Source organism: Geotrypetes seraphini, chromosome 11 (genome assembly GCF_902459505.1).
Source record: "Geotrypetes seraphini chromosome 11, aGeoSer1.1, whole genome shotgun sequence".
Lineage (NCBI taxonomy): Eukaryota > Metazoa > Chordata > Amphibia > Gymnophiona > Dermophiidae > Geotrypetes > Geotrypetes seraphini.
The window spans coordinates 64,457,481-64,485,467 of record NC_047094.1 but is presented as its reverse complement, the minus strand read 5'-3'; the positions used below and the strand labels follow the sequence as shown (position 1 = coordinate 64,485,467).

Sequence of the window (27,987 nt, the reverse complement as noted above, 5' to 3'; positions counted from 1 at the left end):
GCAGGCTATAGCACACTGGGTACAGGCTATTATAGCCTATGGGAAATTTGAGGATTGAAGTTTTGGTGTTCTAGGGCAGGTTTTTGGTGCAAAACGCTGCCACAGCAACAACCATCTTTGATTTCCCGATTTTGATTTAAAAGCCTCTATCTGCCTCAAAAACACTCCACTTTTGCTTAAAATTGATTGTAATAGATTACTCAGACCTTCCTCCCCCCCTGTATCATGCCAGATTTGTGCTGGATGGTCAGCTAAGGAGCGTCCATGTGCCATATGGTGCGGTGCACGCGAGGTAGGCAGGAGCCTTGGGCATAGCCCCCTCTGTTATCCTTAGGGCTGGGGAATTATAGGGGGCTCATATGTTAGGGAGGAAATCCCTCCCAGAGCCCTTGGAGAATGAAGTGCAAAAGTAAAATACATGCGAGAATTCCAGAGAGCCCAAGAGATGACAAGGTGAGTGAGTCCCTGAAGGGGTCCTCTGGGGTTCCTTCTCAGGGTTTTACCCCTGATTTTGTGAGTCTTATGTGGAAAGCTTACTTAAATTGTCAGGGTCCATCTGTGTCCACTGAAGTCATGCCTGTGGCTTTGCAAGGGGATCTGGCCTCCCATAATGCAACTCTTCCAGAGAAGGTTTTCGATCAGGAACCAGACAACCAATCAGAGAAGGACTGGGAGACTGGAGGTCAGAGTCCATGCATTTACTGCCTCATAGTGAATCTTCACTTTTAGGAGATTCGGGATCTCAGGCAGAGGCCACTTGATAAGAGGTGGTGGTGGCCCTTGATCAAGGGGAGTACCTGTCAGTACGCCGCCTCTTTAAGCTGACAGCTTTGCTGGAAATTATTACAGATTCCCTGCAGATTTCATCTACACAGTGCTCTGTTATGAGCAGCTCTAAGACTCGGTCTGCATTTTTCCCCTCACAACCTGACATTACTTTGCTAGTCACAGAGCATTGGGAGACCCCAGAGTGCTCCTTACGGGTTGCTAGGACGATGTCAAAACTGTTTGTGTTCAGCCCAAAGTGGATTTGTTGGCAGCACAGTTTACTAAGCCTACATCCCTGTCTAGTGAAGGAGGTGTCATTTTAGAGGATGCACAGGATCACAGGGTAGATGTTGTCCTCAAGACAGTCTGAAGCCTTGAGAATCACAGTGGCAACCTTGTTCTTGGCAAACACTTGTCATACCAGATTGTGTCGAACTCCTGCAGATGTCATTTGCCCCCAGCTGGTAATGGCAGGGGTTGACCACAGTATGTAGCAGATGATCTTTATCATAGAGTCATGAGCAATATGCCATCACCACTCATAGAATGCTCTGGATCAGGAAATGGGTGGGAGATTTGGCTTCTAAAGCAACGCTAAGCAGGCTCTCTTTCAAGGGTAAATTGCTGTTTGGTAAAGGATTAGACAATCTTTTGGCCAGCATAGCAGATCTTTGCCCTAAAGCTTTGCCTGACAGCATACCACTAGCCTTTAGAGTCGGAACAGGCTAATTTTCAAGGCTCTTTGCAATTTTATCAGTATTTAGGAAAAGCCTCTACCCAGAGATTGTAACAAGGATCTAGATCAGTGTCTTTCAAATTGTGTGCCCCAAAGAGATTCCGGGTGTGCCATAAGAGATTCCAGAATTTTACATTATTTCTAAAAATTCCCTTTATAAGTATACACCAGAATAGATGACATATATATCATGTATGCAAGAGTCTGTCAATGTTATGAGCATGTATGTGTGTAAGGATACAACCGCCCAGACGAGCATCATTCTTTGACATGATTGGTCCTTGAAACTAGTTTTATTTTTTATGCAGTAGTTATCCTAACTTGAGCAACATAGCAATCAAGGGTTTGTTACCATTTGGATTTTTATATTTTTGCAAACTTAGATTTTCAGCTCTGACAGAAATTAAATCGAAAAAAAAAATGTCTATAGATCAAGAATGTCAAACTCAAAGGTTGACAAGGGCCAAACAAACAAGTTTTAAGTTTATGTGAGCTGCAAAAAAGCAAAAATGTTATTTTTCATAGAAACTTAGGCCTCCTTTTATGAAACTGCGATAGCAGTTTCCAGCATGGGGAGCCACGCTGAATGGTCCTTGCTGCTCCCGATGCTCATTGAGTTCCTATGAGTGTCGGGAGCAGTATGGCTCCCTGCACTAGAAACTGCTATCGCAGCTTCGTAAAAGAGTGGGTTAGGTTTATTTTGAAAAATACAGTATAAAAAAAGAACAAGAGCACTTGGCATCTCTTCTCTGCTACTATTTTTCCTATTTTGGGGAAAATCTTGTCCGCAGTGATTACTTTTAAAACTGACCCAAGGTAATTGTCGGTAATTCTGCATCTGATAGGAGACTTTATTTCCTTTCATAAGTGTAAATAACTGCTCGCACCAATAAGTACTTCCAAACATGGAAATAATTTTATATGCGAAGTTTTGAGTATTTTTCAAACCTTTTTTCATTTTTATATAAAAATGGGACAGATATTTTGCTAAATCGGCTAGTGCGCCTTAGTAAAAGGACCCCAGAGAGAGGAAAAGTATTTTTTGTTTATTTTGTTTACACTACAGCAAAAGCATGGGTTGGAGAAGGCAAAGAGGGTTGGGTTGGGTGAAGAGGCTACAAAATAAACCCCTATTGGGCGGGAAAAGTGAATCAAATCAAAAAATCAACTCAATAGGCCAAATCAAAATGAAAACTTTCTCCCTGAACCGGGCAGCACTACTGTCCAAGTCAGAGGGAGAAAAGGCAGTGGCGGAAGTGGTTCAATTGCTGCAGAACTTGGGTTGGATAGACAACTTCTGGAAAAGCCACTTAGTACTGTCCCAATCCCTATAGTATTTGGAAATTTATTTAAATACGGCAGAAGGCTATGTTTTTCTTCCCAATCCATGTAAACAGAAGATCTAGAGACAAATTTCAGATCTCTTGACAATGCCAGCGCCTATGGCGTGGCACTATCTCCAGATATTGGGGTCCATGTCAGCAACCATAAAAGAGGTTCCCTGGGCAAAGGTTCATACACATCCTTTCCAGGACACCCTATTGTCCAGGTCTCCTAAAGCAGCAGCAGCGGTAGTGAACAGGCTGCTCCTGGCCTGCCCCACCGGGGCCTTTCCTTTTCTGCATCACTGATGACATCACTGATGATATAGCAGAAGGAAGCCCTGGTGGGTAGGCAGCGAGCAACCTGTTCACTGCTGCTGCTTTAGGAGGCCCGAAAGTTGAGGTCTTGTGGTGGTGGTGGTGGTGTCGATTGGGAAGTACTACATAGGATAGGAGGCATGGAAGGCTGCTGCTCAGAGGATGGAAAATTACTGCATAGGGGAATGGGAGGGAAGGATGGAAAGCTGCTTTACAGGGGAATAGGAGGGATGGAAAGCTGCTGTACATGGGGGAGAGAGAAGAAAGGAAGAATTGTTGGACATGGGGTTAAGGAGATGAAGGGAGAGATGCAACAAAGAGGTAAAAAGTGGGAGGGAGAAATCTTGCATATGGTGGAGGGGAGAGACACATGCATGGAGAGAGAAAAATGGATATAGGATGGAGGGCAGGGAGAGATAGTGCTGAGAAGAAATGTTGCACATGATAATGGAGGGAAGGAAAGGAGACATGCTGCATGGAGGGGAATAGAGAGTTTTGACCCAGGGCACAAGGCAGGGGGAGATAGAAAGAGAGAGAGCTGGTAGACAGTGGGAAAGAAATGTTGGATATGGCAGTGGAAGGAAAGGTACAGAGATGGAAGATAGATGGTGAGCACAGAGAAAGAAGAAAAGTCAAATGGGCAGGAGACCCTGGTGAGCGAGTTAACAGAAGACAAACAGAAACTAGAGCTTGGGACCAACATGATTTGAGTAATAAAATGACCAGACAACAAAAGGTAGAAAAATAATTTTATTATGTGGTTTGTGATTATAATATGTCAGATTTGAAAAGTGTATCCTACCAGATTTTGCTGCTAAAGCAATATAGGCAGTGGCTCACCTGCAAATATTTTCTGCTGGCAAGTTTTGGGCATCCCTAACAACAAAGGTATGAGTGGTGGTGAGCAGGTGGGGGAGGGAGAATAGAGAACAAAAGAAATGCTTGGCTTCCCCAGTTCATCTCTGATCCCTCCAAAATTGGACTTCTGGCTATGTACACAGGGTACATATTTTTTGTTTCAGTTTGAGATTTTTACCTGATATTTGTACTTTTTTCAGTTTCTTGTTTCAGCCCTACTGCAAGGAGAGGAGAGTGTGTGGAAGCCAGAGGACGGGATAAATTAATACTGCAGTGAGGGGAGGAGGGTGTCTGGAGAGGCAAAGGAAATAAAATGGAAGAAAATGAACAAAAAAAATAAAGTGGGCAAAAGATCAAGTGCAAAATAGTAAAAAAAGAAAAACCCTGGCTCATAAAGCGTTTTGACTGCATCCTAAGTTTTCTAAATATTTTTCCATATGAGATGAGAAAGTCAGGAATGCTTGGAGGCTTTTAAAGAGGAGCCTGGGAATACATTACTTTTTAGCATTATAAGTGCTTTCTCACATTGGCTCCCCCACCTGCCAATTTTGTTTCCAGGCTGAAATTATGACTCTGATTGTGACTCAGAAATGAGTTGGTAGGGGATAATGAATGGAACATGAATAGCTGTTGATGCATTTTCCAGTCGTGGAACAAATTATTTTTCTCCTTCTCTCTCTCTCCAGCAGTTTGTTGGGGTTTTTTTTAGAAACAGTTTCCTACTGCTTATGCTGAAATTTACCATTAGTTTCCAAGATGATATTTTCAAAGTTACAGTATGTGAAGTTTCTTAAAGAAGAAGAACTTCCAAATTTGATTATTGAAATATTGGCCCTTGTTATTTTGATTGTCAAATATGTAACAGTATTTCCAAGGGATTTTCTGAACTCCAGATCTTCATTAGGAGTCAATTTTTAGCCAACACTGTCACCAAACTAACTTTAGATAGACACAGGAGATGTCTAAACAGAAAGAGGATGGAAACATAACATGTCTGCTGAGGTGTTATGTTGAACATGCTAGTATAATTGCTGTAACTTCTTAAAAGTCCTCTTGGAACTCCATATTCCTTATGCTTTAATCAGTGGATAGATTGTACTCAGAGACATGGAGGAAAAAGGGGACGGAAAGTCCCTCAAAAACCTCCACCCAATCATTGCAAAACTTCCACCTTAACATGCTTTTTTGAAAGATTATATTATTAAAAAACACTTATCTTTTATGTATAGTTCTTTGGCCTCGACATGTCACATTTCAAAATTTCTTCAGGAAGCTAAATGGTAACAGCGAAAGACTCTTAAGTCTTCCAGAATGGGTGTCAGTCTCTGATCTAGCTTGCAATTCAGCTTTCAGTAAACTTCCAATATCTGCTGTCTGTCCCCTTTTCCCTCCATGTCTCTGAGCACAATCTATCCACTGACTAAAGCATAAGGAATATGGAGTTCCAAGAGGACTTTTAAGAAGTTACAGCAATTATACTAGCATGTTTTTTCACGCTCTTTGACTTTTGAAGTTATTTTCCTCCTGTGTAGTTTTGATTGAGGTGTTATGTTAGGCACGAGTGGTGTGAAGTAAAAGCCAAGCAAGACAGATCATTATAGTCCATGTCTTGCAAAATGGCAAAAGAATGTGAGAAAGGTTTACCAAATCCAGCATGGGAGAATCAAAGCTGATGCCAGACAGACTTCTATAGTCTGTGTCCTGCAAATGCAAAAGTCAGGTGAAGCTTTAGCAACTCCAGTGTTGTCGATCACTTTATTGTCACATGCTGTATGTGAGAGTGCTGTGTAGCTCAGGATGGAGGGGAAGATATCTTGACTGGTAAGCTGAATACTGTTGGCAATACTGGGAAATGATATAAGATTATAACCAAGAAATGGGAAATGATATTAGATTATAATCATGTTCAACTGCCTATATGGTTGGCATGATGGAGACTAGTTTTGCCCGATTCAGGGAAAAAATTTTCGATTCTATTCAATTTGGCCTCTTGAATCAATTTTTCTATTCAATTCGCTCTTCCTGCCCAATCGGGGATTTTTTTCAAACATCCTGGTGCGTTTATTTTGTAGTCTTTTCACCCATCCCACCCCCCGTTGCCCTCTCCAACCCCGTGCTGGTGCTGTGGTGTAAACAAAATAAATAAAAAATACTTCTCTCTATGTTAGGTCCTAGCTCATGCTCGCTTTCTAACACCAGCTCTGATAGGATACACATTTCAAATCTGACATATTGTAATCACAAGATAGAAAAAATAGGGAGAGAAGGGTAGGTCACTGAATAGGTGAGTCCAAATTTTTCTGACAACTAATCGATTTGAATTGATTTACTGAAGTGAATCGGTGAATCATTCGAATTAGCAAATTGGACAGCACTAGTGGAGACTTAACCAGTGTTTAAGCCTGGGTGGCGGACGCAACTCTGGCCACCTTGATGGATAGACTTAACTTAAGAACATAAGGATAGCTTCACTGGGTCAGACCAATGGTCCATCAAGCCTAGTAGCCCGTTCTCACGGTAGCCAATCCAGGTCACTAGTACTTGGCCAAAACCCAAGGAGTAGCAATATTCCATGCTACCGATCCAGGCAAGCAGTGGCTTCCCCCAAGTCTTTCTCCATATCAGACTATGGACTTTTCCTCCAGGAAATTGTCCAAACCTTTCTTAAAACCAGCTACACTATCTGATCTTACCACAACCTCTGGCAACATGTTCCAGAGCTTAACTATTCTCTGAGTGAAAAAAAATCCTCCAATTGGTTTTAAAAGTATTTCCCTGTAACTTCATCGAGTGTCCCCTAGTCTTTGTAATTTTTGATGGAATGAAAAATTGATCCACTTGTACCCATTCTACTCCACTCAGGACTGTGTGGGTCTTTATCTGCTATCATTTATTGTGTTAAGCACAGGCAAGTAGAACTACATTCTATATATGGTGCATAAAATTGGTACAAAAAAAAATAGCATTGAGCACTATGATGCTCAAAGTTAGGCATTGCTTATAGAATAGCACTTAGCACCAGGAATCACATCTTACTTTATGCATGATCATTTACACTAACTGAAACATGTTGTAAATCTTACGCATAAATTAGGTGCAGATCCCCTTTATTCTATAACTACATGTGTAAACTGCTGAAATGTCGCCAATTCACTCCCATTTCCGCACCCTCTTCATTGACCTGTGCATAAAATTGGATCCCACGTGTAAATTTTTCTTTAGGGTGCCGGCTGCGATTTTGTATCCATGGTTCCACGGGGGTTGATCACAGTCTGAAGATCTCAGCATATGGAGGAACTGACTGAGGCAGAGATTCTTCTCCCAGATCCAACAACTTCAGAGCACATGTCACAGTGAGTAAGGCTATTACAACCTATGGGCAAAATTGGGGGAGAGGGGTCCAAAATCCTGTTTTTGAAGGTTTCTTCCACATCTTGTAGGTCCCCTACATCTAAAAATCCTGTTTTTTTTAGTTTTTAAACTTTAGTTAGGTCATTTTGAGCTATATTTGGCGCTAAAGTGCTGCTGCAGTAGCCATCTTGGATTTGCCAATTTTTGTTTCCAAGTTCTCCAAATCAATTTGTTTTCCCTCAAAACTGAAAGGGGTGAAGTCCTCAGGCTCTTATACACCTAATTCATGCCAGATTTGCGCTGCATGGATGCTGGAAGAGCGCCCTTGTGCCAAGTGCTACACAGCATATGAAGAGGGGGGCGGGAGCATCAGGTTTAGCCTCCCCTTTGGTCTCTAGGGCTGAGGAGCCTTTGGGAGGCCTGTCTACTGGAAGAAAATCCCTCCTGGAGCTTCATAACAGCAGCGTAACTAAGCATAGGAACTTGGAAGCCACGGAGCCCAAGAGATGTGGAGTTACCTAATGGGGACTCAGTGCTGCCTAGTAAAGCCTTTTCTCTGGAATTTGTTAATTTGATGTGCAGAGCTTATTTGGATAGCCAGGATTCTTATATGAGGTCTGGCAGTGAGCCAAAGATCACGCAAGGGGAAGGGCTGACCAGGATCTGGTGGACCTTTCAGACAGAGAGTTGGAAAGAGGGTTCAGACTGTAAGCCTTTGCTGTAACAGAGCAAGCCTTCCCTGCTGGGTGATTTAGGGGCGCAAATAGAAACAAGTAAGCAGGAAGCCATGGTGGCCCTTGACCAAGGGGAAGATCCCCTGTACACCAGCTGTTCAAGCCATCAGCGCTATTAGAGCTCATTACTGACTCCCTGCGGGAGTTAGACACCAAGCAGGCCCCTTCCACTCAGTGTTCTATCTTGAGTAGAGTGAGAATGCATCCCATATCTTCTCCCTAGCATCCTGATATGATTGTTTTAGTCATGGAGCATTGGTTTGCCCCTGAGGGCTCTTTAAAGGTAACCAAAACAATGACTAGGCTGTATCCTATGGCACAGGAGTGTCAACAGATGTTCGCTCGGCTTAAGGTGGAGTCCTTGGTTGCTCAGGTAAAGTGAGAGAGGTGTAGTATTAAAGGATAAGCAGGATTGTAGAGTGGATGTGTGCAGCCCACTTATTGTTCTGGTGGACAGAGCTACACCTACAGGCAATCTCCAAGGCACATGTAGCAGGAGATTACCTCAGCAGGCAGACCTTAGACCTAGTAAAATGAACATTATCTGTAGTAGCATTCTAGTCCACCATTATAAGAACATAAGAATTGCCTTACTGGGTTAGACCAATGGTCCATCAAGCTCAGTAGCCCGTCCTCATGATGGCCAATCCAGGTCATTAGTACCTGGCAAAAACCCAGAGTAGCAACATTCCATGCTACCAATGCAGGGCAAGCAGTGGCTTCCCCCATGTCTTTCTCAATAACACACTCATGGCCGTGTTAAGCCAGCAAGACGATTCTTGGAGCTGGAGGGCCCTGTCATGCAGGGAACCCTTTCTCAAGATCATAGAGATGGGAGTTTCCTTGCGCATGATCCCATCCTTTTTGTTGAAAGTTATTTCAGCATTTCATGTCAATCAGGAGGTAAGATTACCAGCATTCCAGACCACAGGGTCAAAGAAAAAGGACCGGATTCTGAGAAAGGTGGATGTGAGGAGAGTCATCCTACATTATCTAGAGGTCATCAATGAGTTCTGGCTGTTGGACCATCTATTTGTGCTCGCCAGTCAGGTTAAACATGGTAGACCATCATCTACGACTACCATTTTAAGATGGATACAGATGGCCATCTTGTCAGTATATATTGCCTATGGCAAGCAATCACCAGTCTCCTTGAAAGCACATTCCACAAGAAGCATAGCCTTTTCTTGGGAGCAGCTCAGGCAATTTTGCCAGGGGAGATTTGTAGGGCAGTGACTTGCTCTACTCTGCATACTTTCTCCAAGTTCTATAGAGCGGATGTAGCAGCATGGGAGGACACATCATCTTTGGGTCCTCAGTGTTACAAGCAGGCACAGAGGTCACACCCTAGATTTCTGGGACTGCTTTTGTATGTCCCTACTGTCCAGAATGACGCACCTATTGCACTAGAAAAAGAGTTTAGGTTCTTACTTTGTTAACATCTTTTCTAGTAGATAGGTGTGTCATTCCGGAACCCTGCCCTGTTAGTTATTTACACTGTCTGCTTACTGTCTCAATCAGGAAATTCAAGTCAAAAAGATTTTGATGTCAGTCGGACCTCAAGAATATGAAGAATAATCTATTGCTATTTCACAACGGGGGAATGTTGAGCTCCATGAATGGTTCTGATTGGTATGGTTATTTTGATGTTTCGTTTTTCAATTAAAATTTCTAACTTGTTGTTATACTTTCAGAGCAGAACAGATTTGAAGTTCAGGAAGTCTCCTCGTACCCCTCCTTCTTATTTGTTCCTATATAGGGCTATTACCTGCTTTGGCACAAACTGAAGGGGGCAATAGAAGTGCCACTACTGTCCATTTCTCAGACATGACTAGTCACGGCTATTCATTCCTTTCACAAGTGGCTAGTCACTGCTTTCCATCCTTCTCAGAAGTGACTGGTCACTGCTGTTCATCCCTTGCAGAAGTGGCTGGTCACTACTGTCCATCCTTCTCAGAAGTGACTGGTCACTGCTGTCCATCCTTCTCAGAAGTGATTGGTCAATGCTATCATTTCTCTTCGCTTACCTGTAGCCAGTTTCTGTTTACCTAACACCAAGTTCCTTTAGTTTGGGGTTACCATGGTCAGCTTTGCAAAGAACAGATAAAGAAATCATCACATTTATCCAAATATCTACTCACAGTAATAAAAACATTTACAAAGCATTTTTGTACCTTTTTTAGTTATATATATTTCCATGTACTGAGCTAGATGAAGTGGTTATTCAGTAAAGTAAAATGTAACTATTTATGCATATTTTGGCTACAATATTAGTAAAGATAAAAGGGGGTTCAGGGCATTGTGGTCAGTTTGTTTAACTCCTCCTCGGTTTGGGATATATTTCCATGGAGATCCTGAAGAAGGTAAGATTCTTGAGAACTGCAGCCAGATGCCAGATGTTGCTGGTATGAGCATTTCACTGCTGTACCCCAGAACACTGGCAGTGTTTCTCTTCAGTCTCGGGGGGCCTGAGAGAATCTGGTGCCACAGATATCATCTTCTGATAGCTTTTGTGGAATTAACTGAACTTTTATCTGAAAACTCTTGATGCTAATATTTCCCAAAATGGGACAGCTGTGTTGCTCAATGTTAGTGGCAGGCCTTGGGGACAAAATTAATATATGCAACAGTGTCACTTGGTGACAAGAGGCCTGGGGGAGAGGGGTACAGCATGCGGCAGCATCACAAGGTATCCGTATGCTTCAGAGATAATATGCTGCATTGTCTCCCATTTATAGTAGCAGGTCTTAGGGCCAGGAAGTAGCAGTGTCACCTGTTGTCATTAACAATCCAGAGGCTCTTGCATAGTCTTGCAGGTATTGGCTACAGCAGGATTCCTTGCTTCTGTTTTGGAGGATCAAGGATTTATACACAGTGTTCCAGACAGGAGCAGTTTACTTTCTGCACAAAGCCTTGAAGTGTGGAGATATCACTCAAAGTCAGGATGGTGTCTTTGGGCCTACTGTTCCCTGTAGCGATGCCAGAGACCTCTCCTGGTGACAATGCACGGTTCCAGACCATGAAGCCAGCTAGTTTCCCCACAAAGGCTTCAGAGCTTTCAAACCCACCGGCCACCATGTCCTGCTCCTGTCCTAGCACCAAGGAGCCTCCTGCTGGGATCTCATAACCCTTCTGGAATTTGGAGCCAGCCGAAGCCAGACGCCTGTCTATGTAGTACCAGTACTTCCCCTGTATAGATGACCAGATGACACAGAGGTGATGCCAGTGGCCATCTAACAGCATCTGTACAGGGAGTTCCCTGAAGGTTGGGTCTCCAATTACAAAGTGGATGGAGCTTTGCATCGGACTCTTCCTCCCATGGAGCACCAGCTTATTGTCATTCTCTTCGGTGGCATAGGACAGCAGTGTACCCAGATACCCAGTATCAGTGTTCACCCAGCTGCAGACAGAGAATTCTAGGATCCCTGCCCGGAATCCTTCACTGAAGGTGACAAAGTTCTGGGTGGAAGCATTCGGGAAGACCAGCATGGAATCCACATTGCAAACTGGGAAGGAGAAGCAGTATAAAAAGGGTTTAATCTATGAGACATACTGTGAATATATCAGCTTTAGAAAAAAACTGACTATTATGAATATACGAGTACATAGTGGTAATGAATGGGAGAGACAGAAAATACGAAGGTTGATAGCAACCATGGGTTAGATTTTTCTTCAGGTAATTATAGAGAACTGGTAAGATGTCTTCTTTAATTTTTGTTTAACGCTTAGATAGAAAGAATAGTTTGAAGCCTTTGAACTTGCCTTCTACTTAGCCTCTCATAATAATAAGTAATTGATCATACTCGTACATGCACATTGTGAAGCGCATTTGAATCGGGCTCCTGCTCTCTTCAGGAGAGACTTTTGGCATAGTTGCTTGCAGCAATGGTGACCTCTAGTGGTCAATTTTGTTTTATGCTTTTGCGAAGTGTGATATAACCTTATTGGAATTATCCAAAAATATCATCATAGATAAATAAGCTTCCGTAGCAAGAACATGTAAGTTTCTTCTGTAGATGAAAAAGGTGCTTATGTAGGCTCAAAGCTCATATACACCATTATTTTGGTATTTTTCTTCTAGTCTTTTCCAATATAGCTACTGAAATTCCAAACTTTAAATTTTAGGTTTCTTACCTTATGGATTGTTTCAGTGCTTTTATAAAAATGCTCTCTGCTGCTGAATATTGACACTTTTGTATTTATATGTAGAGGAATTATGAGGAACTGGAATTGCAGTTCATTGTAATTAATGTTATTTTTCATTGCTAATTTGTTTCCTTTTTTGATGCATGGATAAGGTGACCATACGTCCCGTTTTGAACGGGACAGTCCCGTTTTTGGATCCCCTGTCCCGTTGTCCCCACACACAGCTTCGGGATGCCCAAAATGTCCTGTTTTCAGAGACAGCGTCCGGAAGCTGTGCTTCCTGTCCCTCCCCTGCCGCACCAAAGAAAAACAAAACCAAAAGCCTCCCTCCAGGCCCGATTTAGGTCCACCGCCACTGCTCTTCTGCTGCAAACTGCTGGAACCGGGAAGCCTTCTTTCCGACGTCAATTCTGACGTCAGAGAGGATGTTCCGGGCCAGCCAATCGCTGCCTGGCTGGCCCGTAACGTCCTCTCCGACGTCAGAATTGATGTCAGAAAGAAGGCTTCCGGGTTCCAGCAGTTTGCAGCAGAGGAGCAGCGGTGGTGGACCCTTTTGTTTTCCGTGGTAGGGGGGGGGAGGAGGTAGGCAGGCAGGCAGGCTGGCCTGGCTGGCTCTGGGGGAGGGAGATAGGTAGGCAGGTTTTGGAGGAGGTAGGCAGGCAGGCTGGCTGGCTCTGGGGGAGGGAGGGAGGTAGGCAGGCTTTGGGAGAGGCAGGCAGGCAGGCTAGCTCTGGGGGAGGGAGGTAGGTAGGTAGGCAGGCTTTGGGGGAGGTAGGCAGGCAGGCAGGCTCTGGGGAAGGCAGCTAGGCTGGCTGGCTCTGGGGGAGGTAGGCAGGCAGACTGGCTGACTTTGGGGGAGACAGGCAGGCTGGCTCTGGGGGAGGCAGGAAGGCTGACTCTGGGGGAAGTAGGCAGGCAGACTGGCTCTGGGGTAGGTAGACAGGCAGACTGGCTTTGGGGAAGGCTGGCTTTGGGGAGGTAGGCCGGCAGGCTTTTTGGGAGGGGTGGGACAAAGGCTGGAAACAGTGAGGGGACATAGGAAGGAGGGATGAAGGAAGGAGAGAAAACGGCAGAGAAGGGGGGGGGGGGTTGTAAGTAGAAGAAAGACTAGAAAGATAAAGGCCTGGACCAAAGGGGAAAGACAGGAGGCAGAAGCAGGACTTTGGAATGTGCAGACAGAAGGGGAGAGCCCCTGAGGAAGAGCAGAGAGAGGCAAGATCATAACAGAGGAGGGAGAGAGAGAAAGGGAGACCTGGAACAAAGGTACAAAGGAGAACTGAGACTGGATCTGGGGGCACTAAGGACATAGGAAGGAGGCACTGGGGGCACTAAGGACATAGGAAGGAGGTGCTGGGGACACTAAGGACATAGGAAGGTACTGGGGGCACTAAGGACATAGGAAGGAAGGAGGGAGGGAATAGAAAGGGACAATTGTTGGGCCTGAGTGCAGAAAGAAATGAAAGATAGGATGCACAATCAGAGGGAAATGCAACCAGAGACTCATGAAATCACCAGACAGCAAAGGTAGGAAAAATGATTTTATTTTTAATTTAGTGATAAAAATGTGTCAGTTTTGAGAATTTATATCTGCTGTCTATATTTTGCACTATATTTGTCTATTTTTCTATAGTTACTGAGGTGACATCATTGAAACCCCCCCAAATATAAATAATTAACATTTTCTCTGCGTATAGGGTGCTTTGTGGTTTTTTAAAAATTTTATGGTTACCATTATGAAATAATAAGATATTGTGTGTACATGAAAAATGAACGGAAGAAATTGGGGGTGGGGCTAGGGTGGGATTGGGGGTGGGACTAGGGCAGGATTGGAGGTGGGGCTAGGGTGGGATTGGGGGCGGGACTGAATATTAATAGATGTCCCGTTTTGATGAAAAAAATAAATGGTCACGTTATGCATGGATAAAGTAGGGTGGTTATAATATTAATGTAAAAATAAGATGATTGTTCTGCCCCCTCCCCATGTGTGTGCAATGCATTGCTTGTAGTTCAGCATGTAATTGCAGTTACTTCCTGTTTACTGTGTAATTTTTACTCTTATTGGTCTTTCCCTTGCATCTGACCTTCTGCCCTAAGCAGAAAACCTCAGTCTCTCATCCCACCACTATCACATCCTTATTGGCCAAGCCCAGAGAAGAAGTCAAGTGCCAGTGATATTTCTCTTCTTTGTAAAGAGACACTCAAGATACATTTCGTGTTCATAGTTGCATCTGAGTTTCCTTGTTTTGCCTGAAGTTCCAAGATTAAGTAAAGTTCTTGTTTGCAACATATATGCTACTCTAGACTTGTTTCTTTGAATGAAAGAAGAATGTGTCATGAGTGGATTTTCTGCCAGCTGGTCCTAGCCCTGACTTTCAACCAGTCATTGAAATAAATATATTTTGTAGCCCATCTGATGTTCATAGCCAGCCTGGGGTTACGTAAATAAGTGATAGAAACAGACTCATTGAGAGTTCTTTTCAAAGCCAAGAACATTTCCATTTCTCGTCTTGTTCCTGTGTTCTTGTAAAAGGCAGATGTAGACTGTAAGGTTTAGCTAATCTGCCTGTTTCTTCCTGTAGCAGTGCCACAGGCCCTGGTTGATCTATGGTATTCCTTCACTATTAAGGATCATCTGGATCTGACCTATGCTTTCTTGAATTCTGTATTGTTCTTGTCTAGGTTCAGTCCCCACTGCATGGACAAGCTACTTAACCCTCCATTGCCCCTATATATAATATGTAAACCACTTTGATTATAACCACATAATGGCGATATATCAAATCTCATCCCCTTTCCCTTCCCTACCAATGAATCCGCTACCTTGTTTGTGAGACATATTTTCTAGCTATATAAAGGACCCATCAATAATCACAGGCTTGACCAGGGGTAGGCAATTCCGGTCCTCGAGACCCACAGGCAGGTCAGATTTTCGGGATATCCACAATAAATATGCATGAGATAGATTTGCAAATCCATCTCTTACATATTCATTGTGGATATCCTGAAAACCTGACTTGCCTGTGGCTGTCAAGGACCTGAATTGCCTACCCCTGGGCTACACTAAGGCAGAGAAGCTTGCAAGTTCTGGAGCCAAATGGCGTTGTCTCATGGCTGCCCTGATCTCATTACTTTTAGTTCTCCTCCACCCATAACTATGGATATCATCTGTTGGTATCCTCTTACTCTTCTTTCCCATCCTTGGGGCATGGTCCAGTCCTTCTTTCAAGAATCCCTTGCAATTCCCACCATTTGACTTTCTTCCTTACTTATGTCCACTGCCTTTGGCCCTTTAACATACCTGACCACAGTCCATGAGACTCCCAAAGCTGCTCTGTGAACACACTGTAGGCAGCGGCGTATCAAGGGGGGGGGCGGTCCACCCCGGGTGTAGCCTTAGGGGGTGGTGCACAGCCGGCCCGGTCCCTATCATGCTCTCTCCCTCCTTACTGCCGCTCTCCTTCGTGGCACTTTCACACACACCCTTACCTTCGTGGCGCTTTCACCCCCCCCCCCCCACCCAGGTCCAGTCTGGTGCAGTCCAACAAACCTCCCTGCCCTGTGGCCGGCAGTCTAAACTTTCTTCTTACGGCAGCCGTAGTGTTGTAGTTGCATATGGGCTGCCGTAAAGGTCGTCTCTGATGCAACCGGAAGTTGCATCAGAAACGGCCTTTACGGCAGCCCATATGCAACTACAACGCTGCGGCTGCCGTAAGAAGAAAGTTTAGACCGCCGGCCACAGGGCAGGGAGGTTTGTTGGACCGGACCGGACTGGGCCTGGGGAGGGGGGGGTTGAAAGCGCCACGAAGGTAAGGGGTGTGTGAAAGCGCCACGAAGGAGGGCGGCAGTAAGGAGGGAGAAAGAGGGGTGGAGAGGAAATGATGCTGAAGGGAAATGGGTAAAACAGAGGGAGGAGAAGGACGCTGAAAGCACATGGGGAAGACAGAGGGGGAGAAGGACGCTGAAAGCACATGGGGAAGACAGAGGGGGAAAGGATGCTGTAAGCACATGGGGAAGACAGAGGGGGAGAAGACGCTGAAGGGAAATGGGGATGACAGAGTGGGGAGAAGACATTGAAGAGAAATGGGGAACAGATAGTGAGGAGAAGATGCTGGAAGGGAAGAAGACAGAGATGCCAGACTATGGGGGGGGGGGGAGAGGAGGGAAGAAGATGGGTGCTAGACCAATTTGGAAGGGGGATAAAGGGAGAGGCACAGTAACAGAACAAATGGAAGATGCAGAGAGAAGAGAGACAGTGGATGGAAGGAATTGAATGAGAAGATGAGGAAAGCAGAAACCAGAGAAGACAAAGGTAGAACAAAAATTTTCTATTTATTTATTGCTTTAGGAGACATGTGTCACTGTTTCTGTGGTATTGCATTGTATGCAGAGTCCAGCTTCTTGCTGGTTCAATTTAACCTTTGTCTATGTATTTCTATTTTATCCCCCCTTTTACAAAACCGTGGAGCATTTTTTAGCGCCAGCCATGGTGGTAGCAGCTCTGATGCTCAGAATTCTATGAGCGTCAGAGCTGTTACCACCGTGGCTAAAATCCATACTACAGTTTTGTAAAAGGGTGAGGGGTTAGTTTGTGATGCCATATTCCACACTAGGCGAAGGTGTTTTCTGTGTTCTGTGTGTTCGAAAGACATGGTTTTCTGTTAGGATTGACGGTGTAGGATTGATCTGTACTAGTCTGGCTTGTTTAGTTTTACAATGGATGTATTGATGTTGTACTACTCATTGCAGTGTGTAAGATGCTGCCTTTTCCTAAGTACTCATGTGTGACATGTGGCTTGTTACTAAAAATCATGTTTTTCATACAGATGTGGGGGGGGGGGGGTGCCAAAAAATGATGGGCCCCGGGTGTCACATATGCTAGGTACGCCACTGACTGTAGGCACATAGCACGTGTTATGTGCATTTACTCTGTGCTAATTGCATATAGCACACACTATTAGCAATTAGTGTATGCTATTTGCATGGAGTGCTCACGTTTGTATTTGTAATTTGACTAATTAATTTGTAATTTGACTAATTTGACTACACCTCCCCCCTTTTTATAATGATTTATTTTTAACCTTTCATTTTTAACATTGTAAACCGGCCAGGTGCCTGTCGATGGTCGGTATATTAAAACTTAATAAACTTGAAACTTGAACTTGAAACTTGCAGGGTGAAACAAACATGTGTAATTAGCATAATTGTTCAGCTTAAACTGGTAAAAACAAAACTACCGTATTTTTCGCTCCATAAAAGGGGGTAGAAATTAGGATGTGTCTTATGGAGCGAATACCCAAAGCGCGCCTCCCTGTTACCTTATTCCAATGCGGCCGCCTTCCCTCGCTGGACGCGGCGCACAAGGCAGGTCCTGGCCCTCTTCCTCCTCCATGACGCCTCCCGCACATACCTTTTTTTTAAAAAAAACTTCTGGATGCAGCCCTAGAGCGGCACACCAGGCTGGCTGCATGATTCCTGCCGTTTCCTCTGACTGTCAGATGACTCCTCTTTCATTCTCTCGCATAGCAGCGCACTAGGAAGTGGCATGGGACCAGGCAGGCAATCTGGTGTGCCGCTACATGAGAGAACAGAAGAGGAGTGAGTTGGCAGTTGGAGGAAGCAGCGGGAATCAGGCAACCAGCCTGGTGCACCGCTCTCAGCAAGGCGCCGTGCCCAGAAGTTAAAAAAAAAAAAGGTACATGCAGGAGGCATCAGGGAGAAAGAAGAGGGCCAGGGCCTGCCTGTTGCCTGCCTGGGAGCTGAGGAGGAAGAGGCCGGGGCCTGCCTGCTGCCTGCTTTGGGGGTAGGGAGGAAGAGGCTGTGTCCTGCCTGTCTGCCTTGCTGAATTAAAAATAAGGAGCAGGGATAAGCTGGGCTTGCCTGCCTGCCTGTGGGGAGGCTTGGAGGGGGGAGGCCTGCTTGTTTGCTTGCTTGCCTGAGGGGGGAGGGGGCTTCCAAGGAGGGGGAGGCCTGCCTGCCTGGGTGGGCTGCCTGGGAGGGGGGGAGGCCTGCTTGCTTAGGGGGGCTGCCAGGGAGGGGGATGCCTGCTTGCCTGGGGGGAATGCCTGGCGGGGAGGAGTACTGCCTGCCTGGGGGGCTGCTTTGGAGGGGGGAGTACTGCCTGCATGCCTGGGGGGATGCCTGGGAGGGGAGAGTACTGCCTGTATGCCTGGGGGATGCCTGGGGGGGAGTACTGCCTGCCTGGGGGGCTGCCTTGAAGGGGGGAGTACTGCCTGCCTGCTTGGGGGGATGCCTAGGAGGGGGAGGCCTGCCTTCTCTGTCCCTGTCTGCCCTGTGCCCTGTCCCGGCCTACCACTAGACCACCAGAGGGGGGACAGGGTACACAGCCTGGCAGGGAGGGGGGACAGGGTGCAGAGCTTGGCTAGGAATGTGGGGTTGGGTGCAGAGCCTGGCAGGGATAATTTGGTTCAAAATGTTTTTTTTCTTCTTTTCCTCCTCTAAATCTGGGATGTGTCTTATGATGAGGTGCGTCTTATGGAGCGAAAAATACTGTACCTATTTTCCACCCGAGCCTCTACCTTCTTCATAGGTCTTTGCTAAAAAATTATCTGTTAATTTAATAGTTCTTTCTGGGAAGAGGCTGCACTAAAAGCTTTTTTTTCTTTTCTTCTTTCAAAAAGTTAAATTGGTTAACACTCGGGGAACTTACCTCTGTAGGAGGACAATAGGCAGCTACAAAATCCAACAATGATTAGGGGGAACACAAAAGGGGACCCAGCACCATCAGGTTTAGCATCCCTGGACTCTATGGACCAGCCTTAGTTTCGAGTTTATTTAAAATTTCTTATACCGCCTAATCACCGCCTAGGTGGTGTACAATAATAATAAAAACATACATTGACTCTAATACAAACTTTAAATTACTAGACATCTTTAGAGGTAGTTAATACATCCAAGGATGCTTTAAGCAGGGACAAACAGGAACAGGAGGTAAAAAGGTAAGAACTACCATATTCTAGAGAGAGAGAGAACAATTAAGGAAGGTACACTGGGAAGGGTTGCTGCGGAGGAAGGCAGCGTGTTTTCGCCCTTACAAGGACAGTTAGGTTTCAAAGGCATCGAGAAATAAAAAAAAGTTTTAAACTTTGTTTTAAATTGATTTAGAGATGATTCTATGGGTAAATAGTTAGGAATGGAATTCCAAAAGGAGGGAGCAGTCACTGTAAAAATGTTTGATCTCATTGTGTTTATATGCTTCAGGGATGCAATAGAGAGCAGATTCTGGGGCATAGAGCGGAGAGTTCTAGAGGAGTTATGTGGAATGAGGAATCTGTCTACGAATTTGGGTTGATTATTTTGACGGATTTTAAATGTTAATAGCAGGATTTTATAACTGATTCTATGTTCTACTGGAAGCCAATGCGCTTTGTGCAACAAGGGAGAGACTTGGTTGTATTTTCTTGCATTAAATATTATTTTTACTGTGGTATTCTGAACGATCTGGAGGCGTCTTATTTCTTGTTTTGTTATGCCCTTGTAAAGGGTGTTGCAGTAGTCTATGCAGTAGATCACTAATGAGTGAATCAGGATATTCAAAGAGAACGGTTCAAGTAATTTGAAGAGAAATCTAATCATTCTTAGGCGATAGAAGTAGCGTTTGACCACTGTGCTGGTGTGAAAGTGATAGGTGAATTTGCTGTCCAAGGTGATTCCAAGCAATTTTAAAGAGGGCACGACTTTGATTGGTAGAGATTTAAATTTGAATAGATAGTCCCTCTTCAAATAGAAATGTTAGTTTGGACTTTTCAATGTTGAGGGACTGCATGTTAGAATCTAACCAAAATTTAATTTTTTTCCAATTTTTGATTTATGATGGTTATCTCGTCTTGGTTGTTTAAGTCAATGGGATGTATTAATTGAACGTCATCCACATAAGCGAACATTTTGAAGCTGATTGATTGACCTAGAGTCAGGAGAGGGGCCATGAAGATATTGAAGAGTAAGGGTGATAAAATTGAACTCTGTGGGATGTCAAATTCATTTTTATAGGAATCTGAGGATGTTGCATTGAAAGTTACCTTAGAGGACCGCTCTGTAAAGAAGGATGAGAACCAGTCCATGACCTGATCTGTGATACCGATTTCTTGAAGACGTGATAGAAGAAGTTTATGGTCTATCGTGTCAAACACTGAAGAAAGATCTAGGGAGATGAGCAGAACTGATTGATGGTGATCAAGGTGATGTAGAGGGGCATAATCAAAAGAAACATCTAAGTCTGTTTTGGCTTAACTCACAAGTCGTCAAAGTCGGACATGGGAAAAGTTCCATTTTCAAAAAATACGTCCAGCATATATTTTTTTTTAAAAAAATCGTCCAACTGTACGTCCAGCCATCTAATTGTCCAGACTGCTAAATCATCCATCTTTATACCCCATTGTCATCCAAAAATTCATCTAAGTCAAAAATGCCTAGAAAAAAAGACCTTTTGGATGTGGGAGGGGCCAGAAAAGTAAGGGACTAGACACCCAGACATGGCAACAGACTAGTGGGACACCTTACAGGGCACTGCTATGAACTTCACAAAATTGGTGCCACATAAATATCTCACAACAGCTCCCTTATAGGTCATGGTGAGCCCCCAAAACACCCAAAGAATCTACTAGACCCACCTATCTACAACCCCAATAGCCCGTATGGCTGCAGGAGCCACTTATATGGCTGCACAAAAGGGTTTGGGTTTTTTTTTTTTTTTTTTGAGGTGCACATGATTCTCTATGAATGCAGTGATTAGAGTGGCGTATGGGCCTGGGTCCTCCTCTCCATGGTTTACTAACCCACCCCCAAGACCACTTAAACCACCTCTGTTCAGCTCTGCTAGGTTTTCCTATGCCAGGCTGCCAGGTGATGATGTTCTGGAGGCAGATATGTAAAGTTGTTATTACGGTTTTTAGGGGGGGGAGTCAGTGATCACTGGGGCAGTGTATGGGGGTCTGTACTTTGTATCTGCAGTGCTTATCTGGTCATTTTGGATACTTTTTGTGGACTTAGACCTGGATTTAGATGGCCTAAGTCACAACGTCCAAGTTCCGTCTAGGCTGTGTTGTAAAACCTTCAGTTATACATGCAGTACGACTAAGTCTAGGATGGTGAGCCTTGTGGGGACAAACAACGTGAGCAACAGGAACTACAGCAGGGAAGGATTGAAGGATGAGTTCCGGATGCTTGGAAGGAAGTTGAAGACCAGAACGCTGAGGGTAGCATTCTCAGAGATCCTGCCAGTACCCAGGGCCGATGAGAAGAGGCAGATGGAGCTGCAAGCAGTCAATGCGTGGATGAGGTGCTGGTGTAAGGAAGAAGGATTCCACTTCGTGCGCAACTGGATGACGTTCTGGGGGAAGAGCAAGCTATACAGGAAAGATGGACTCCACCTCAGCGGAGATGGAACAAGGCTACTTGCAAGCAACATTAAGTGAGATATTGAGAAGTTTTTAAACTAGGAAGAAGGAGAGAGCCAACAGTCGACCGAGAGTCAATGGTTCGGGAAACGGTATATCCAGAAGATACCACGAAGGAAGATTGCAGGGAAGACTCACCAGATCATAGGCAAAGCAGAAATCCTGACGGATCAAAAGGGACACAAAAGGGGAGGAAAAGCAAGAAAGTAACAGGCCGCAAATTCAAGTGTATGCACGCGAACGCAAGGAGCCTAATGAATAAAATGAGGGAACTGGAAGCTATGGCACAAAAAGATAACCTTGACATCATTAGCATCATGGAAACATGGTGGAACAAGGAAAATGGGACACTGTGCTAATGGGATACAAGCTATACCACAGAAACAGAATAGGTCATAAAGGTATATTGCCCTATACGTCAAAAAGGTAATTGAGTCTACCGGAGAGAACACGCTGGAATCAAACAATAAGGTAGAGTCTCTATGGGCCAAAATTCTGGGAACAAATGGAACGGAAACGAAGATCGGCATCTACTACCGACTCCCAGGGCAGTCCAAAGATATTGATGGAGAAATGACGGACAAGATTAAACGCAACTGCAAAGGTGGCAACGCAGTTATCATGGGTGACATCAATTATCCAGGGATAGACTGGAACCTAGGCACCTCCTCTAGACTCACCGTCAATCTTGTCAGATTTCCGTCTTTGTTTCCAGCATATAGCCTGATGGGTTCTGGTATGCTGTGTAAATCTTCGGTAAATACAGATGCAAAAAAATGTGTTCAGTTTGTCAGCGATTGCTTTGTCCTCTTTTAGCGCTTCCTGTATTCCATGGTCATCCAACGTTTCCACCACTTCTTTCGCAGGTCATTTCCCCTTAATATATCGAAAGAATGACTTGAAGCTCTTCGCCTCCTTGGCTATTTTTTCCTCATAGTCCCTTTGGCCCCCCTTTTACCACCTTATGGCACCTGCGTTGATGTTGTTTGTGCTTGTGTCTGTTTTTCCATTTCTTAAACGAAGTCTTCTTGTCCCTGATCACTTCCTTCACCACTACAGTGAGCTACGCCGTTTTCTTGTTCTTTTTCCTCTTGGATCCCTTGTTGATACGCGGTATATATAAATTTTGCGCCTCGGTGACTGTATCCTTACAGTGCTTATCCTCTTCCTTACCATTAGTCTCATCCCTTCCTAATTCCCTTTTCAGAAGTTCAGTGCTGCGGCTGTCGTTTTGGACTGATGTTTCTCCCCTGCATCTAGATCGAAGTGGATCATATTGTGATCGCTGTTTCCCAGCGTCCCTTCTACTTCTACATCTTGTTCCATTCCTTGTAGGCCATTTAGAATTAAGTCCAGAATTGCATTTCCTCTAGTATTTTCCTTGACAAATTGTTCCAGGAAGCAATCGCCTACTGCATCCAAGAACTTGGTCTCTTTAACGCAGCCAGAGGTGCCTAGGTTCCAGTCTATTCCCGGATGAAGTCACCCATGATAACTGCGTTGCCTCCCTTACAGTTGCATTTTGTCTTGTCTGTCATTTCTCCGTCAATTTCTTCGGACTGCCCTGGGGGTCGGTAGTAGATGCCGATCTTCATTTCCAGGCCATTTGTTCCTGGAATTTTGACCCATAAAGACTCTAACTTATCCGTCAGTTGTGGCGTGTTCTCTCCGGTAGATTCAATTCCCTCTTTGACGTATATGGCAATGCCCCCACCTTTTTGGGCCACTCTGTCTCTGCGGTATAGTTTGTATTCTAGTAGCACAGTATCCTAGACGTTTTCCTCAGTCCACCATGTTTCTGTGATGCCTATGATGTCAATGTTATCTTTTTGTCCCATAGCTTCTAATTCACCCATCTTATTCCTAAGGCTCCTTGCGTTCATATACATACACTTGAGTTTGCGGCCTGTTCCTTTCTTGCATTTCCTTCCATCTTGTATCCTTTTCGATCTGTCTTGCCTGTGATCTAGTGAGTCTTTCCCTCTATCTTCTTGTACGGTATCCTCCGGGTATACTGGTTCCCGAACCATCGACTCTCTTTCTTGGTCGACTGTCGGCTTTCCCCTTCAGCCTAATTTAAAAACTTCTCAACTTCTCTCTTGATGTTGCTTGCAAGTAGGCTCATTCTGTCTCTGCTGAGGTGGAGTCCGTCCTTCCTGTATAGCTTGCTCTTCCCCCAGAACGCCATCCAGTTGCGCATGAAGTGGAATCCTTCTTCCTCACACCAGCACCGCATCCATGCATTGACTGCTTGCAGCTCCATCTGCCTCTTCTCATCAGCCCTGGGTACCGGCAGGATCTCCGAGAATACTATCCTCTGTGTTTTGGTCTTCAGCTTCCTTCCTAGCATCCGGAACTGGTCAGTCTAAAAGAGGTATGCCAGCAGATTGATAGGCTTATAAATGATAAATCCCTGGGACCGGATGGCATCCATCCGAGGATCATCAAGGAGCTGAAAGGGCCTATAGCTGAACTTCTTCAACTGATAGCCAATCTGTCAATCAAATCAGGAAGGATTCTGGAAGACTGGAAGGTGGCGAATGTTACACCAATCTTCAAGAAAGATTCGAGAGGTGATCTGGGAAACTATAGACCGGTGAGTCTGACTTCGGTACCGGAAAAGATGGTAGAGGTGCTGATAAAGGACCGCATCATTGAGCACCTTGACGGACACGATCTGACGAGGACCAGCCAGCATGGCTTCAGCAGAGGAAGATCTTGCTTGACGAACTTGCTACAGCTCTTCAAGGGAGTAAACAGGTGGATAGACAAGTGTGACCCGGTCAACATTGTACATCTGGATTTTCAGAAGACTTTTGACAAGGTTCCTCATGAATGACTACTTCGAAAAATTGCGAGTCATGGAATCGAGGGTGAAATACTCACGTGGATTAAAAATTGGCTGGCGGATAGGAAATACAGAGTGAGAGTAAATGGACAATACTCGAACTGGAAAAGCGTCACCAGTGGAGTGCCGCAGGGTTCGGTGCTTGGACCTGTGCTCTTCAACATATTTATACACAACCTGGAAATTGGTATGATGAGTAAAGTGATTAAATTTTCAGATGATACAAAGTTATTCAGAGTAGTGAAGACGTGGGAGGATTGTGAACATCTGCAACATGACATAAACATGTTCGAGAAATGGGCCGTGACATGGCAGATGAGGTTCAACGTGGATAAGTGTAAGGTGATGCAGGTCTATAACAAAAATCTTATACACAAATACAGGATGTCCGGGGTGGTACTTGGAGAGACCCCCCAGGAAAGAGACGGGAGTACTTGTCGACAAATCGATGAAGCTTTCTATCACGTTGGGAAGTTCTTCTTTACCCAACGTGTGGTGGACACCTGGAATGCGCTTCCAGAGAGCGTAATAGGGCAGAGTACGGTACTGGGGTTCAGGAAAGGATTGGACAATTTCCTGCTGGAAAAGGAGATAGAGGATTACTGCACAGGTCCTGGACCTGTTGGGCCGCCGCATGAGCGGACTGCTGGGCCCGATGGACCTCGGGTCTGACCCAGCGGAGGCATTGCTTATGTTCTTATGTTCTGTTTGTGTGGTGGCGGCGAAAAGGATGAACAGAATGCTAGGAATGATTAAGAAGTGGATCACGAACAGATCGGAGAAGGTTATCATGCCGCTGTACCGGGCCATGGTACGCCCTCACCTAGAATACTGTGTCCAGCACTGGTTGCCGTACATGAAGAAAGACACAATACTACTCGAAAGGGTCGAGAAGAGCGACTAAAATGGTAAAGGGGCTGGAGGAGTTGCCGTACAGTGAAAGATTAGAGAAACTGGGCCTCTTCTCCCTTGAAAAGAGAAGACTGAGAGGGGACATGATAGAAATATTCAAGACACTGAAGGGAATAGACTTAGTAGATAAAGACAGATTATTCACCAAGGTAGGGAGAACGAGAGGGCACTCTCTAAAGTTAAAAAGGGGACAGATTCCATACAAATGTAAGGAAGGTCTTCTTCATCCAGAGAGTGGTGGAAAACTGGAACGTTCTTCCGGAGGCTGTTATAGGGGAAAACACCCTCCAGGAATTAAAAATAAAGTTAGACAAGTTCCTGCTGAACAGGAACGTATGCAGGTAGGGCTGGTCTCAGGGCAATGGTCTTTGACCTGGGGGTCACCGTGGGATCGGACTGCTGGGCATGATGGACCACTGGTCTGACCCAGCAGCTGCCACTGCTTATGTTCTTATCATCTGGAACCGGAGAAATATTGAGGAGCAATAGGAAGCATCAGACCCCTATATGAGGAGAGATGTCAGCTGTGAGCTGTTTGTCTCTGATTTCATCTACTGGCATGAGGATATAACCCACTTATCAAGGTTTCAAGGTTTTATTAAAATTTGATTTAATCGCTTATCTAATTTCTAAGCGAGTTTACAATATAAAAAATAAAGAGCATGAACATAATAAAAATGCCATTAACAATACCATTAATACTTACAAAAAGAAAACAATTACAAAGAAACATCAACTAATAATTGGCATATTAAAAAGGGATAAATGAGACAGACGGACGGAGACAAAAGGAAATAGGGTTAGAAATACAATTTGTAAAAATATAAATAAAAAAAAAGAAAGAAATACAATTTGGGAGAAAACAAGATAGCGTCTTGGCAGTAAGATGCGGTAACTAGAGTTCCTGCCTAAAATTATTTTCTTGCTTTTTCTAGCACAATTACAGATATGCTGAAAAGAAGAGATACAGTGGCAGTAGCCCGACCGTTGGAGCCTACCTTGCAGCGGCAGGGAGCTATCACCGGCTTCTTTGCGTCTTCGCCCCGGGGCATTCACGCTGAGCCGAACGCAAGGGAAGCGTCGGCGCTGGGGAGTGAGATCTTGCTCAGCCCTGCGGGACCAGCACCTCCTTCACAGCCGGGTGGAAGGGAAATGTTGGCAGCTACGGAGACAGCAGAAGTTATGCTGTCTATTAGCCATCGGGCTTACTGACTCCCCAGGACCTTCCGACTGGATCATCTTCACCGAAGGTGGCTAAAGCAATTTCAGCAGTGCAGGGGGAATTACCAACTCTTCAACCCCTAGAAAGACCTGCTGAAATTACCCTGGAATCAATTTGGACTGCACTGGACTCCCTCCACAAGGTATGCCTGGGAATCCTACCACTTGTTCAAAATCAAAATATGAATATGCAAAAGTTTTAAGAGGATTTAAAAGCCCAAGGGGAGAAAGTTAAATCTTTAGAGCAATCTGTTCAAGGAGTTCAATCTTCTTGTAATTTACTTACTCAGGACAAATTGGTGTTTTTGAGGAAAATGGAAAATATGGAGAATTATACTAAACAGGTAAACTTAAGAATTTTGAATTTTCCAAAAACACTTACAATGCCCCCCCAAGATTTGTTCTATAAATTTCTGAAAGAAGTTTTTAAATACCCCGAAGAAGGGCTCCCTCCTCTACATAAAATATACTTTATACCGGTTTCTGTTAAAAAATCTTCTTCCTCAGAAGCTGTTCAACCTAATGTGGACTTAAGTCCTATTAATATATCTAGAATTTTGGACACCTCAGAGGAAGAAGTTGTACTTCAGACAACGCTTCTTGTGACATTTGTATTTCTTTAAGATAAGGAAGCGCTTCTTTGCCTATTTTTAGGTTGATAGAAGTCCCCTTTATGGATGGAAAAATTTCTATATTTTCTGATGTCTCAAGAACAACCCAAACAAGAAGGAAAAGATTCCTGGAGTTGAAAAAGATAGTTAAAACTTTGGGGGCAAAATTTCAATTGCGTTTTCCCTGTAAATGTATCATTTACATGGATCAGAAAACTTATGTTTTTTATGAACCTTCCCAATTGCAGTATTTTTTGGAAGGGAAGGGAGTTTCAATGCAGAATGCCAATTGATACCAATTTACTGGTCTGTTTTAAAATGAAGACGACGAGCTACCAACTGATTTTGTTATTCTAAATTCCTAATTTTTTCATTCCCATGAATGTGAATTGTTTCTCTCTTTTAATATGGGCTAGTCAGAAGTTTGTAAGTAATTGAATTTTGAATGAGCATTCTATTTTCTTTGTATATTTAATTTGGGAAAACTTTTGTTTGTTCAATAGCTTATTTTGTTGAAATAATGATAAATGAATAAATAAAAAAAAAAAAAAAAGAAATACAATTTGGATAGGAACGAAAGACAAATAAGGAAAAAAAAACAAAAGGAAAGGGCTCGTTGCTGCTTAATTCCTTAGGGGAGTTAAAAAGAATACTGTAAAATTTAAATCAAATGTTAAACGCTTCTTTAAATAAATGACTCTTGAGTAGGCTTTTGAAACGTTCGAGATTAGCTTCTTCTCTAACAAGAG

The 27,987-nt window shown here is 44.2% G+C and overlaps 1 protein-coding gene across 1 annotated transcript in view; it reads right to left on the bottom strand.

Moving 5' to 3' along the window:
* Nucleotides 1-10,250: 10,250 nt before the first annotated feature.
* PTX4 (pentraxin 4) overlaps nucleotides 10,251-27,987 on the bottom strand; it is a 38,556-nt gene continuing 20,819 nt past the window's right edge. The window contains exon 3 of the mRNA XM_033914272.1: nucleotides 10,251-11,593. Coding sequence (XP_033770163.1) covers nucleotides 10,953-11,593 — 641 coding nt within the window. The 3' untranslated portion in view covers nucleotides 10,251-10,952. The remainder of the gene's footprint in view (nucleotides 11,594-27,987) is intronic.